Source organism: Bubalus bubalis, chromosome 8, assembly GCF_019923935.1.
Source record: "Bubalus bubalis isolate 160015118507 breed Murrah chromosome 8, NDDB_SH_1, whole genome shotgun sequence".
Taxonomy (NCBI): Eukaryota; Metazoa; Chordata; class Mammalia; order Artiodactyla; family Bovidae; genus Bubalus; species Bubalus bubalis.
Genome location: NC_059164.1, coordinates 44,213,761 through 44,226,845, shown reverse-complemented (window position 1 = coordinate 44,226,845; position 13,085 = coordinate 44,213,761). Strand labels below are relative to the sequence as shown.

The 13,085-nt window shown below is 37.9% G+C and overlaps 1 protein-coding gene across 1 annotated transcript in view; it reads left to right on the top strand.

Moving 5' to 3' along the window:
- The window catches only part of RELN (reelin), a 553,128-nt gene that overhangs the window by 513,442 nt on the left and 26,601 nt on the right, over positions 1 to 13,085 (top strand). The window contains exons 48-53 of the mRNA XM_006053468.4: positions 225 to 402; positions 1,811 to 2,004; positions 5,503 to 5,759; positions 8,372 to 8,526; positions 10,259 to 10,473; positions 12,631 to 12,808. Of these exons, the coding sequence (XP_006053530.3) occupies positions 225 to 402; positions 1,811 to 2,004; positions 5,503 to 5,759; positions 8,372 to 8,526; positions 10,259 to 10,473; positions 12,631 to 12,808 (1,177 nt within the window). The remainder of the gene's footprint in view (positions 1 to 224; positions 403 to 1,810; positions 2,005 to 5,502; positions 5,760 to 8,371; positions 8,527 to 10,258; positions 10,474 to 12,630; positions 12,809 to 13,085) is intronic.

Sequence of the window (13,085 nt, the reverse complement as noted above, 5' to 3'; positions counted from 1 at the left end):
CGACTGAAGCGACTTAGCAGCAGCAGCAGACGTAGTTAATTCACTGCTTATTTCTAACCTAAAGCACTGTTAAGGAGAGCAGCTGAATTACGGCAAACTCTGTGAAGATAACTAATCTTTCATCATCTTGGACTAGGAAAAGGAGTTGGCCTCACTAATTTGAGAGCACGCTTGCAGGGCCTGTGTTTGATGCTGACTTTTCTTTACTCTTTCTCCACTCCCAGCTGTGACGAGCAGTGGGGTGGCCTGTACTGTGATGAGCCTGAGACCTCTCTTCCAACTCAACTCAAAGACAACTTCAATCGGGCCCCATCTAACCAGAACTGGCTGACTGTGAATGGAGGGAAATTAAGTACCGTGTGTGGAGCTGTGGCTTCAGGAATGGCTCTTCATTTCAGTGGGGTCAGTGTTTGGTTGCTGTTTATTCATTTCTGCATCCTCTGAGTTCCTCCCCCTCCCAAAACTGACTTTCTTTTGAAGTTTAATCGACAAACAAGATGCAGAGTTAGAAACTCTAAATGCACAAACTTAATGTGAACTCACAACTTTCTACAAATCAGAAAATGCTAATCATTTTCAACATTTTCCTGTCACAAATCAGTTTTGACAATTTAACTATGCAGGGTGGTGTCAGTACAGGTATATTTAAGTGCACATTTTTTAAAAAGAGATTTAAATGAATTTCCACCCTGGGATAGAGAGCTTGTACAATGTGTGAAGGTCTTCCATCTGGATGATGTTCTAATTGAAAATTCCTGAGCTTGCAACAGATTTAGGATTTAAGGAGCCAAAAATCTGGAAAATGAGCTTTGATGTTTCCTGAATTTATTAACAATAATTAACCCCTTATATAACTTACCCAAGCAAGAATAACTGTTAGTAATTTCTAGACATTTATATTTATAGCCGATTATTTTGCGAATGATAGCAGCAATGTTAGAAAATTGCTTTGAGAAATTTTATAATCATTCTGCACTGCTGCCAAAGATGACTTGTTTAAAAGTAGAATTCTCCAGTAGTATGATTAAATACCTTTCATAGGTAAATTTTATTTTTAAAAATTACAAATTCACTGTCAGTTATTTGTTTCCCTACCACACCCTACCTTAGAGTTTTTTGTGCCAATGAAGTGTACTAGTATTTTAGCCCAAGAGTAGCAACAGAACATATAGCATTTTTATAATCATCAACAGTGGTTAAGAATGCAATGTTCACAATACTCTTTCTTCTTTAGTATTAACTTAGATGGAACTCTGATACCTAGTTTTCCTCATAGTTTCACCTATTAATAAGAAACAACTACTTATCTATGTTAATGAATTAATATAGAAAATATTAAAATCAACTGTAAAAGTTTAAAAAGCTTACAACTAGTATTGCTAATTATAATTAAGTTGTATTTTTGGACATCATTTTAAAATTTCATATTAAAATAGTCATCTCAATGCACTATTTTGTTAATAGTGAATGCCTTTTTAAAAATCTAACAGATACCTATAAATAACTAGAAATAGAATAGTTACTTTAATTCCAGCTCTCCTGTTGCTTAGAAAAAACAAGAGAATCTCCTTAGGATACATTGCCCTTTGTAAGTTCTAATACTAAAATTTCAAAATTCAGCATATGTTTGCTGTGTACCTACTGTGCGCTAGAGGCCATATAGAAGCTAGTATAGTAGGAGAAATTATAAGAAAATCATTACTGCAGTACTGTGTGAGCTGTATTACAAAAGAAAGGATAAAAGCCAGAGAACACCTGGAACCTGTCATGATGATTCCTTGTCACCGTATCGGTGCATTCTGCTTCTTAGGGCTGCAGTCGGCTATTGGTCACCGTGGATCTAAACCTCACGAATGCTGAGTTTATCCAGTTTTACTTCATGTATGGATGCCTGATCACACCAAACAACCGTAACCAAGGTGTTCTTTTAGAATACTCTGTCAATGGAGGCATTACCTGGAACCTACTAATGGAAATCTTCTATGACCAGTACAGTAAACCTGGGTTTGTATTCTGTTTTATGTCTAATAACTAGTACGTTGAGCAACATTGCTTGATAAGACCTGCCAGCAGTCTGTCACAGGGACCACAGGGAGACCTGAACCACACTCACCACTAGAGGATGCCCCTGAGACAAACTTGAGGATAAAGTTTCTGAGCTGGATAAACAACTGGTTTGGGTTTTTTATTTCAAGAACAACTAGTTTGTAAATTTTAAAATAGATAAATACACAATCACAATGCCAGTAATGAATGGACCCATTACAAAAAACCATATAAATTAATGAATATATAATTAAGTTCAACAACATTTTGGGAAAATGGAAACAAAAAAACGGTTTGTTTGTTCACATAGTGTTCACTCCATTTTAGGGACTTGGAGGCTAGAAAATAAACACATTGTCTTCTCCAAAATAAACACAATGAAATGTAAATATCCTTAAGAAGCCTAGAGTCTCTTTTCACATTTCTTACTGAAAAATCCTGAATAAACACAATATATGTGTCATTTTTAAGAATATATTCTTGAAGGGCAAAAATACAATGTAAAAATAAATAAATAAATAAAAAAATTTAAAAATACAATGTGACCAATTAGAAAAGCCAAAAGGTTCGTAAAAAAGAAAAGAACATTTAATAAAATAGTAGTAGGAAGAGAAGAATATGGAAGAGAAGGATGAGAGAGGAGAGAAAGAGAAAGTTGGAGGAAAGATGAAAGAGGGGATGGGAAGACAAGGAGAGGAGGAATGATTGTGGCCCAAATAAGAGACAGAAAAAAATGAGAAACATAGATAATCCCTCAGTGCATGGCAAGCCAGATACCAGCTAAAAATTAGGTAAAATAAAAGTAATCGAGAATCTTGTAAATGATCATAGAAATTCAATGTATCAGTCAAGAACAGGTTCAGCTGTGAATTACAGAAAACCTAAAATAACTTGGAAGTTTTTTTTCCTTCTCTTAATATAAGTTAGATCCAGAAGGAAGCTGCCCAGAGCTGCTCCAGTGGTTTCACCAGGACTAGAGACCCAGGTCGGAGAAGGCAATGGCACCCCACTCCAGTACTCCTGCCTGGACATCCCATGGATGGAGGAGCCTGGAAGGCTGCAGTCCATGGGGTCGCTGAGGGTCCGACACGACTAAGCGACTTCACTTTCACTTTTCACTTTCATGCATTGGAGAAGGAAATGGCAACCCACTCCAGTGTTCTTGCCTGGAGAATCCCAAGGACACGGGAGCCTGGTGGGCTGCCGTCTATGGGGTCGCATGGAGTCGGACATGACTGAAGCAACTTAACAGTAGCAGCAGAGACCCAGGTTCTTGCTAGCTGGTACTTCTGCCACACTCTACACTTGACCTACACAGCATGGTCCAAAAGAACCCACATTCCAGCTCACAAGCAAAAGGATGGGGCAAGAGCAGTGTGGTCTCTCTCTTTAAAGACATTTCCTAACACTTGCCTACACTTCCTTTCGCATTCCAATAGCCAGAACTTTGTCACAGCAACACACCCATATGCAAGGGAGTCTGGACATGTTGTCTTTATTCTGGGTGACTATTTGCCTCACTAAGAAGATGGGTTCCTAACATGAAGGGAGAATGGGAATATGGCAGTTGAGGAAATGCCAGCAGTCTCTGCCATAAACAAACATTTTAAATCCTACACATGCATTAAAGTTGGACACCAATAAAGGATTCCAAGTGAAACTAAGTGGTACACATTGTAATAGTGCAAAAAAACTGTGCTCACCTATTAGTAGAAGATGGGCGATGAGCCAAGTAAACTATTTATGAAGAAAGTTATAATGTGTCTCATGTATGAGCTTCTGAACACTTAAACAACATAATAGACAGAGAGAAGGAAGTTATGTTTCTATAGGGTAAAAGCATAACTTTCCAATCCACTTTAGTTCTCTGAAGGAGAAACAAATTCACCAAGGTAGGAACAGTGGTCATAATTTATTTACACTTTCAGCAACCTTAGATAAATTTCCACTCCAAAGGTTTTTAAAATGTGGTCAAGGATTTTTCAGGAAAGAAAAATGAGAAGAAAGTCATTGTTCTGGGTAAAGCTGTGTGATTGTGTGTCCTTCCAGGAATGGATAGATTTCTGGTATTACTTAATACTTTATAAAATTTTAATTAAACATGCCAATTTAGTGGATAAAAATTATAAAAAGATCTTACAAGGTGAGCATACAAAAAAAAGAGGAAAGAGAAGGGCACACGTGAGCTTCAAAATTGAGATGCATGAGACAATGAACTTCGAAAAAGATTATTTACCTAAAGACTCATAGGACTTGCTGGTGGCTCAGATGGTAAAGTGTCTGTCTACAATGCGGGAGACCCAGGTTCGAACCCTGGGTCGGGAAGATCCCCTAGAGAAGGAAATGGCAATCCACTCCAGTACTATTGCCTGGAAAATCCCATGGACAGAGGAGCCTGGTAGGCTACAGTCCATGGGGTCGCAAAGAGTCGGACATGACTGAGCAACTTCACTTTCACTTTCAAAGACTCATAGTCTCCAAACTGCCGGCTACTACACAGATGAGGGTCTAAGATTCACAGTCTACACTTTCCTTCCCTAAGACCAAGCTCCACTGAGCTGTTGTAACCCAAAGGGTATGCAAAATGATGGACATGACCTAAAAAATGTATTTAAATTCCAAGTACTAGAAATTCAACTAACAACATTGTAGCCTTGAATAGATTTTGATTGATCCCCATCTAGAATACTACCTACTGTTCTGGTCATTATACTTAAAGGAAGACGTAAAGAGAGAAAAAGGGGTAAAAGAATCAACAAGGAGATATTGTGTAAGCAAAACTAAGGTAACTAAACCTCTTCAGTGTGAAAGATAAAAACCAAGGGGTCATTTTGAAGCTCTTAGCTTAAAGGTTCTTCCCAGGATGAATTGAGGCTTGTTGGCCCTGTCCTGTAGTGCTAAGAGGCAGCCTTGGACTGTAAAGGGAGTTAGATTGGCATGGATTAAAAAGATGAGACTTTACCGCCGCCTCTTGCATCTCCTGCGTTGACAGGTGGATTCTTTATCATTGTGCCTCCAGGGTGAGCTCTGCAGTTTTCTGTTTGCCTAGGCCTCCTTCAGATCAGGAGGCATAGGGTATATGCACTTTGGTAGACATAAACCAATATTGACTTAAGAGATGCATGTTTGATCCCTGGGTTGGGAAGATCCCTTACAGGATGGCACAGCAACCCACTCCAGTATTCTTGCCTGGAGAATCCCATGGACAGAGAAGCCTGGCGGGCTACGGTCCATGGGGTCACAGAGTCAGACACTACCAAAGCAACTTAGCACACACACACACACGAGACCATAAAATCAAGACAATTTATCATGGTTTTTAAAAATTATTCTAGCTAAAGTCCTCTCCTCATCTCCTAAGTGATGTGTAATGTCTTATGTCTGGATGCACATCCTTTTCTCCCATGAGACATTTGACACGACTTTTCCCCAACCTCACCATCATTTATTCTTCAGATTTGTGAATATCCTTCTCCCTCCTGATGCTAAAGAGATTGCTACTCGCTTCCGCTGGTGGCAGCCAAGACACGATGGCCTGGACCAGAACGACTGGGCCATTGACAACGTCCTCATCTCGGGCTCTGCCGACCAGAGGACTGTCATGCTGGACACCTTCAGCAGTGCCCCGGTGCCCCAGCACGAGCGCTCGCCTGCAGATGCCGGCCCTGTGGGGAGAATTGCTTTTGACGTGTTTATGGAGGACAAAACTGCAGGTAAATTTTCACTGATGTTAAATGAAAATCCATTTGGGTCTTTTCCAAAAGATGTCTGCCTCTAGGTGAGTGATCACACCATCATGATTATCATGGTTGTGAAGCTCTTTTTTGTACAGTTCTTCTGTGTATTCTTGCCATCTCTTGTTAATATCTTCTGCTTCTGTTAGGTCCATACCATTTCTGTCCTTTATCGAGCCCATCTTTGCATGAAATGTTCCTTTGGTATCTCTGATTTTCTTGAAGAGATCCCTAGTCTTTCCCATTCTGTTGTTTTCCTCTATGTCTTTGCATTGGTCGCTGAAGAAGACTTTCTTATCTCTCCTTGCTATTCTTTGGAACTCTGCATTCAGATGTTTATATCTTTCCTTTTCTCCTTTGCTTTTCGCTTCTCTTCTTTTCACAGCTATTTGTAAGGCCTCCCCAGACAGCCATTTTGCTTTTTTGCATTTCTTTTCCATAGGGATGGTCTTGATCCCTGTCTCCTGTACAATGTCACGAACCTCATTCCATAGTTCATCAGGCACTCTATCTATCAGATCTAGGCCCTTAAATCTATTTCTCACTTCCACTGTATAATCATAAGGCTATATAGTATAGCATTATAATTTTATCATCTTAACATTGAATATTTATTCTTATTAATTCATTGATTAGTATTTCACATGGACAATGGTATAATTGCAAATATTTAATGAAAATCACCCTTTTAAATTGAAAAGGCTTGAAATGTTCTTCACTACTATTAAATAGTCTAACTCTTTCAAGATTATCGAGTAGACTTATATAATCTGATTTGGAACTTTGCTAAATTACTCATTTGTTTTCCCTATGTAATGGTTTATGTAAGTGAGTTTATGATCAGAGAATAATTTAAGTGCAACTTCTGTATGAATAAAAGCAAATACATGTTTTTTCAAGTACTGAAAATACTGATTTTTATTTTAGACTAATTTGTGATGTACAATTAAGCTCATGCTTGTCTTGCAAAGACAGTGCTCCTAGAAAGTATAATATCTACTTACAGAAGTAGTTTATGATACTGCAGAAGAGATTAGTGTTAGTTGATTAATGTAAGCCCTTTTTCAAGATTGCAGCATTCTAGTATATAATAAAATATATACCAGAGAATAAACTCAAGATATTGTTATTGGAATTCAGATTTCTGTGCCTTTTGATTCTTGAGTCCTATATTTCTGCTGTAGGACTAAATGTAACTCCTAATCCAATGGAGTGAAAACCAACAGATAATCGCATTATGGTAGCCATTTGAGTCCTAGAGATAAAAATGCTTGTTCTACAGGCATATGTTAAGCTCAGACAAAATCAAAAGAACACAACACTGGTGAAGGCTGGATTCCAATTAAACTGTTTGGTCTCTTCTCTTCTGAGGCCATCCAACTCTTTGCACAGTAACCCAGGCTTCCATTTGTACCTGTTCATCTCCACTGTGAATGCTGGAGCTAACCAGGAAACTGCCAGAAAAAAGTTGGGCCTGTGAAATCAAAATGTATCATGAATTAGATGAAATGTATAGATATGTTTAATTTCTAACCTTTCTGGGATAAAATCATGAAGTTAAAGCATCCCTTCCAAAAGAGAAAGCAAATTGTGAGGGACATGAATGTATGGTGTGCATGTGTGTGTGTGTGTGTATGTGTGCGTGTGTTTGAGAGAGAGGCACAATAGGATTACTCTGCACTGATTAAGTCATATCTTGCTGCTTAAATTTTCATTAAACTCTTAGAAGCTTTTTTAAAAATCACTTTATTGAGGTATAATTGATGTACAAAAAGTTGTAGGTATTTAATGTATACAACTGGATAAATTTGGATTTATATATACACCTATGAAACCATCACAATAAAGGCCATAAATTTATCAATCATCTCTGAAAGTTTCCTCCTGCCCCTCCTCTTTTTTAATATTAATTTTTCTATTTTGGTAAGAGCACTTAACATTAATATCTCTCTTAGTAAATTTTTAAGTACGCAATACAGAATTATTAACTATAGCCCCCATGTTGTACGATAGATTTCCAGAATGTATTCACCTTGCATTACTGAAACTTTGTGCCCTTTGACTGACAAGTCCCCTTTTCCCCTCCCACTAGTCTACTCTCTGGTTATAAGAGTTTGGCTATTACAATTTTTTTCATTGCCCAGGAGACACTACCAAAATTTGAGTATAAATAGCTAACTCACTTCTCTATCATGTTACTAAAAATCTTCCTCTTTCTTTAGATTTGGCCTAAAAAGTTAAACACCTGTCAGAAAAACAAATGGATGTACATTTCCCTTTGTTTTTCATTTGTAACAAATAAAATGCATTCTTTTTTCCTAAATGTAGACTTAACTAGTTTAGGGAAAAAAAGAATGTATTGTATGTGTTACAAATGAAAAACAAACTAGTATTGGACACTTGATATATCTCAGTCTCTCAGTATCTATGTTCCTAAAATGATGTGCTTATATCAGTGTTTTGTCTGTAGATGGTATGTAATTAGAGAGATTACTACTTAAAATAATTATCGATCTTACCTAAAGTGAAAATTTGCTTTAAGGTATGTTTGTCATAAATCTGTCATAACATTTTTGTTTTTCTTTTTTAAGTAAATGAGCACTGGCTATTCCATGATGATTGTACAGTAGAAAGATTCTGTGACTCCCCTGATGGTGTCATGATTTGTGGCAGTCACGATGGAAGAGAAGTATATGCAGTGACCCACGACCTGACCCCCACTGAAGGCTGGATCATGCAATTCAAGGTGAAAATGTTATGACCTTAACAATGTGTGTGTGCTAAGTCACTTCAATCACGTCCGACTCTTTGCAACCCCATGGACTGTAGCCCACCAGGCTCCTCTGTCCATGGGGTTCTCCAGGCAAGAATACTGGAGTGGGCTGCCATGTATCCCTCCTTCTCCAGGTGACCTTCCCAACCCAGGGATCAAACCTACATCTCTTATGTCTCCTGCATTGGCAGGTGGGTTCTTTGCCACTAGGGCCACCTAGGAAGTCCAGTGTACAGCAGTCCACTGTAATTCTTCAAGATCCATCTGTCTTCTTTACAGACCAGATAGGTGAGCCGAAAGGAGATGTGATAGAAATCACAAGCCCCATGACCTTAACTATATAAATAAGCCATATACCAGTAATATAAAAATTAAAAAAAAAAATTGTAGAGACAATGATTATTACAATCTTTTATTGACTTAATACATACATTGAAAACTATTAACAAAATTTAATATTAATATACATCCCAAGTATATATAACTTAATGATTAAAAGTGTTTTATTTTTGAACTATTTCAAGGTGAACTTGTGCTGTGTGCTGTGCTTAGTCACTCAGTTGTGTCCAACTCTTTGCAACCCCATGGACTGTAGCCTGCCAGGCTCCTCTGTCCGTGGGGATTCTCCAGGCAAGAATACTGGAGTGCGTTGCCATGCCCTCCTCCAGGGGATCTTCCCAACCCAGGGATCAAACCCAGGTCTCTGGCATTACAGGCAGATTCTTTACCATCTGAGCCACCAGGGAAGCCCAAGAATACTGGAGTGGGCAGCCTATCCCTTCTCCAGGGAATCTTCCAGACCCAGGAATTGAAGTGGGGTCGCCTGCATTACAGGTGGATTCTTTACCAGCTGAGCTACCAGGGAAGCCCTAAGATGAACTTAAATAAGATTTAATGTGCTTCTGAGATTAAATATTAATAGAGAAAAATATTGATAAGAAAAATGTATAAAACTGATTTCAATTCCCTGAGTTTAAATCATTATATGATGTAGGCATTCTTTTCCTTTAAGAGAAGATTGTGGCTATACCTACTTTTTTAATAAAAACATTTCAGTGTTTCTGGAGAAAGAAAATTATAGAAAACAAAGGCATTATTAGCATTAATGCCAACATCAATTTTAGCTAAGATCTTATGTCAACCAACTTATTCTGTCTACCTCATTCCCACTGTATTAGCAACAAATGTTGCATTATGACTGTCTCCATCAACAAAGAATGCTGTGTCTTATCAAAAATACCCTCTGTAATTACTTCACTGCATCTTACTTGCAGTTGAAAGTGATTTATTGAGAGTCATAAATTGTATAACAAAACAGTAAACTTGATAAAGCTATTAGCAATCCTTCTTGGTCGAGCATTCTGCCAAACAGAAGTGCCAGACCATTAGCACAACAAACAACAATTTGTAAGAGTAGGCCCAGGCCTTCCAAGGCAATCTGCCAGCTATTGCAGAAGCACAGCTTTCAGCTTCTCTCCAAACTCCCCACACAATATATTTGGCACTTTCTATAATTTGTCACCTAGGGCAACCATGTCAACTCCACCATTCATCGGCACAGCAAATAATGAACCTGAAAAGAAACGGATGTGTTGCAGTGTCTGTCAAATAATCAGCAGCTTTCTTACTATGAAGTCCTTAGAGCATGCAATATGGTTTTAATACCTTAATAATCTTAATAATCTTTCATCTCTCTGTTTATTAGATCTCTGTTGGATGTAAAGTGTCTGAAAAAGTCACCCAGAATCAAATTCATGTTCAGTACTCTACAGACTTTGGTGTGAGCTGGAATTATCTGGTTCCTCAGTGCTTACCTGCAGACGCAAAATGCTCTGGAAGCGTTTCTCAACCATCTGTATTCTTTCCAACTAAAGGGTGGAAAAGGATCACCTACCCACTTCCTGAAAGCTTAGTTGGAAAGTAAGTAGAAAATTAAACCCTGGTTCTAAGCATTCAGAAGTGGATTTAGACACTGTGGTCAGCCTGAAAGTACTGTGTAATTGTCAGTAAAATGCTCTCTTCCTCCATAACTCTAAAGTTCACTCATTAGTGACCTCCATGATGAACTAATTTAAGGAGACCTCAAGATGTAATCCTCAGACTTGTCAAGATAGGCCCTGACAGGCTCTTCCATTTTCCGTACCTCACTATTGCTGAGCAATAGTGATGGCCTTGGAGCCAGTTGAAAAGGTATATGTTACCTTATGGACCTTGTAAATTGTGCTTTCCACATTGGCCCCTTGTCAATCCATGATAGATGGGGCCAAGAGAAAACCTAACTTATCAAGCTCTTAATACTTGTACAAATCCTAATTCTCCATGCTGTTTGTACAAATGTAGTTTGTAGGTTTCATTTTTTTTCTTATCAAAGTATTATGTTCTGCACCTGTAGTGGAAAGTAATTAGCCTAGACAGTAGTGAGCCAAGATGATTAAACTGTTTTCTGAAAAGTATGTGGAAAAGTTAATTTAGGCAATTACAAAAAAATTCCCTTCAACTGTAAAATTAGGGGAAAAGATACATTAAAGAAAATGATAGTTATGCTTCCACAATATGTCACAGTTTCTGGCTAAATGAAGAACCTTTTGTGAAACAGATTCGAGATATATGACCAGAACACATAGAGCCTTTGAATAAGGTATTTACACAAGGCAAAAAAGTCCCATAGAGATTGTCTATTGCATGATCACCCACAGTTTTCTGGAACAAATCTAAAAGGCTTAGTTAACATGCTAGACAACAATCAGTATACTTTCAGCTGCAGGTAACAGAAAATTCCATTCAAATTAAAATTACATTTGGCTCAATTGAAAGTGAAATATATTATCTGTATGATGAAAAAAATCCAAAGTAAGTGGACTGTAGGATTGGTTGGTTGACAACGTCAACAGTGTCTTCAAGGACATTATTATTTCTTACTCTCTTACTCTTATTCTTTGCTCCACTGTCCACACATGGATGTCATAATCAGTCTTCAGACTAGTTTCCTTTGTGAACATAGATGTCTCCCAGAAAGCTGGACCACAGTGCATCCTTACCTGTGTCCAATGGAAGAGAAAGAGAGTTGCTTTTGTTTCCAGCAAAGCTGGAGCAAGTACCTCTTTGCATCTCATTGGTACAAATTAGTTCAAGAATGTTCATTCCTTACACCACCAACAGTTAGGGAAATTATATTATGATTCTCATATGACTCATCTGGGCTGAAGTGGTTGCTGGAGAGCCACCATACCCTCATTGCCTCATTTCCCCGTCTTGTTCTCACTCTCTTTTTTTATAATGAGGTATATAATTTACAGTCAGTAAAATGAACACATTTTGATTGTTCCTCATGATTTCTTCCCCTTGTATAATCCATGTAACCACCAGAAACAAGATACAGAATGTTTATATCTTCCCAGGATGTTGCCTCATGTACTTTGAACTCTTTCCACCAAAAAAGGGTGGAATATGTTAATATAAGTTTAATTATGACACTTCTGTTTTCCCCGGAGGACAGAGAAGAGCAATGATAAAATTAAAATCTCAGGGAAATTTTCCTTTAATATGACCCTTCAAAATTATTTTCTAATTAGCATAGTTATTCTGGGAATATTGATTATTTTTAGGGGATTCATAAGCTGCTGTTTCCCAACCACCTGAAGGCCGTGTGTATGCTGACAAGGCACTGTCAAAGGAGTGATTTACCTTCTGTACAATTTCAGAAATACAGTTAATGAATCTAAATTGCATTGTAGTCCATGTAGAACATGGACTCCAGTTCATAAGTTGATTTTTAATAGTTACAGATTTGTGTTTTAAAATGTTCCTTTTGCTTGACATAGAGGTTCCACTGTATTTTCATTTTGTTTTACAAGTTTACTCACATATTTTAAAATGTAAGTTGAACTGGCTTTAAACTTACATTGCTAGAAATAGAAAGATAATGATGGTCCCAAAACAACTTTTATTAACCCATTTCACCTTGGTCAGAATGGTTTAAATGTTTTTTCTCTTGAATACTGAATGTATATGCGGGAATATGGACCTGAATAAAGTTAACTTTTGTTCTTCACTCCTTTCCTCTTGTGTTGCCAATAGTCCAGTAAGGTTTCGGTTCTACCAGAAGCACTCAGATATGCAATGGGCAATTGACAATTTCTACCTGGGCCCTGAATGCTTGGACAACTGCAGAGGCCATGGAGATTGCTTAAAGGAACAGTGCATCTGTGATCCGGGATACTCTGGGCCAAACTGCTACTTGACTCACACTCTGAAGGTAAAATTAAAGCACCTGAAGAAAGCATGTACCCTCATTCCAGGTCGTGCATCAAGAGCCAACTTAAGAGTGAGACTAATAATTTATAACCACGTTCTTTAGGACTCCCAGTAAATAAATCCTTTGGACAGAATCTTAAATATATATATATACATACATATATATATGTATATATATATATATATGCTGCTGCTGCTAAGTTGCTTCAGTCGTGTCCTACTCTGTGTGACCCCATAGACGGCAGGCCCCCAGGCTCCGCCATCCCTGGGATTCTCCA